This window comes from Chrysochloris asiatica, unplaced genomic scaffold (genome assembly GCF_000296735.1).
Source record: "Chrysochloris asiatica unplaced genomic scaffold, ChrAsi1.0 scaffold00098, whole genome shotgun sequence".
Taxonomy (NCBI): Eukaryota; Metazoa; Chordata; class Mammalia; order Afrosoricida; family Chrysochloridae; genus Chrysochloris; species Chrysochloris asiatica.
Window position 1 is genome coordinate 8,898,727 of NW_006408616.1, and position 1,762 is coordinate 8,900,488.

The 1,762-nt window shown below is 40.6% G+C and overlaps 1 protein-coding gene across 3 annotated transcripts in view; it reads left to right on the top strand.

The window, feature by feature from the left end:
• The first annotated feature begins 461 nt into the window (after positions 1–461).
• PPFIBP1 (PTPRF interacting protein, binding protein 1 (liprin beta 1)) overlaps positions 462–1,762 on the top strand; it is an 88,432-nt gene continuing 87,131 nt past the window's right edge. For 2 of the 3 annotated variants that reach the window (XM_006866965.1, XM_006866966.1), the window contains exon 1: positions 462–554. In XM_006866965.1, coding sequence (XP_006867027.1) covers positions 491–554 — 64 coding nt within the window. In that variant the 5' untranslated portion in view covers positions 462–490. The remainder of the gene's footprint in view (positions 555–1,762) is intronic. The other variant, XM_006866964.1, reaches the window with a different exon arrangement.

Below are 1,762 nucleotides of genomic sequence, written 5' to 3' on the forward strand. Positions count from 1 at the left end.
TTTTTCTAAGGCAGATTTTATGGTGAGTGGTGATGGGGAAGCAAAGTGAAAAGAGCAGAGATTGGGTGGGCTGGTGCAAGAGACGGAAGTGTTATCTACTCAGCAATTGTGGCCCCTCAACAAGGTTCTGCACCCTTTCCCAAAGCACATCAGAGCGTCCTAGACCAGTACAGAATACAACATGAAAACTGTTCTACAGGACTTTGAACACCTGGAGTACAATGGCTGAAACTTATTAACTGATACAAAGACCACTGTAGCCCGTGTTCCTTCAGTACAATAGGTGTTTGCCCATGGCTTGTTAATTGATTCTATTAATTCAGGTCAACTACTTCAGAAATTCTCTGTCTCCATACGACTACTAAGTGGCGTCATAATTTGAAGTTGAATTAGCAAACTTGCCAGCAAGCGTATGTCATTTAAAGGATGTAATGATGACATAATTATTTTTTCAGATCTAAGCTGGAATTTGCCATTGAAATATAAGAAAATGATGAGTGATGCAAGTGACATGTTGGCTGCAGCGTTGGAGCAGATGGATGGTATTATAGCAGGTAATGCACATCTCCTAGAAGACGGCATCATGACGTGTACTCAGCTCTCCTGGATTTCTCATTAAAACTCTCTGTGACTCTTCTGTCTGATTTCTTGTTCCCATGCTATGACTATGCTATGATGTCTTTAGGTTCCCCCATCTTCTCCATTGTCTATTTGAGTCATTCTTAAGCTTTAGATTAAAATGCTAAAATTCCAGTTCCATCCTAGCTTCTATCTAGTCAAGGATAAAGAATCTGCATCTTGGTGATTCTGGTTTGGGTGGTCTGTGGACTGCACCTTGAGGGAGCCTTCTTTGTCCAACCTCTATGAATTTTCTGATCTGCTCCCTTAAATTTAGCATTCACTTTTCCACAGTTGACTCTCACATCTATATATTTGCCTTTCCAAATACTTCGCTAAGCTTCAAAATGTTTTGCTGTCTCTAGCAAATATGCCAATTAAATATCTCTCCTGAAATGTCCTATAGGCACATCAGTGCCATCGGCTTAACCGTCATTTTCTTGCCTTGGAAGCCTCTCTCTTGGTATTTATCTTAGCTGATTTCATAATCTCTGCCCATGTAATTTCTTGAACAAGAAATTTTTGCTCATTGTAAATACTTTTGTCCCTCATACTCCCCATTTAATTAATCAGTTCTGTCAACTCAATTTCCTCCCAAATTCTACCTTTGCCCTTTATCCTCTCTAGAATCTGTCCCATCTGTGGTACTGTTGTCTTGATTTGCCCAAGATACCCACCCACTTGATGTCCTGACACACTCTGGCTTAACTAGTCCTTCCCTAGTCCACCAGACTTTCCTCATCCTATTACTCTCTGGTTAGGAATCTTCAGCAGTTTTCTGTTGTGAGAGCAGAGCAAAGGCAGTAGACCCACCACATCCTTTGTACTCATCATGACAGAGGATGCTGATGAATGAGTATGTGGACCCCTTGCATTTCTATGAAGTCTCGCAGGGGCGTTGGCTGCTCCTGAAAGTGGCATGTCATAGTTTGACCTCAACTATACTATGTCTTGGAGACCTTTGTATATTAGATCACACATTGGAATATTGTTTTCAAAGGCTCATTCGCAAGCTAAATAAAACTTGTTTAGAGTAGGTGAATATGATGGTAAAGAGTAAAACAGCCACATCAGTAAAGGTCATTCAGGAACTGGTTAAGTTTCGGAAAATGTATTCTTACTTGTTGTTGTTGTCATGTGCCAT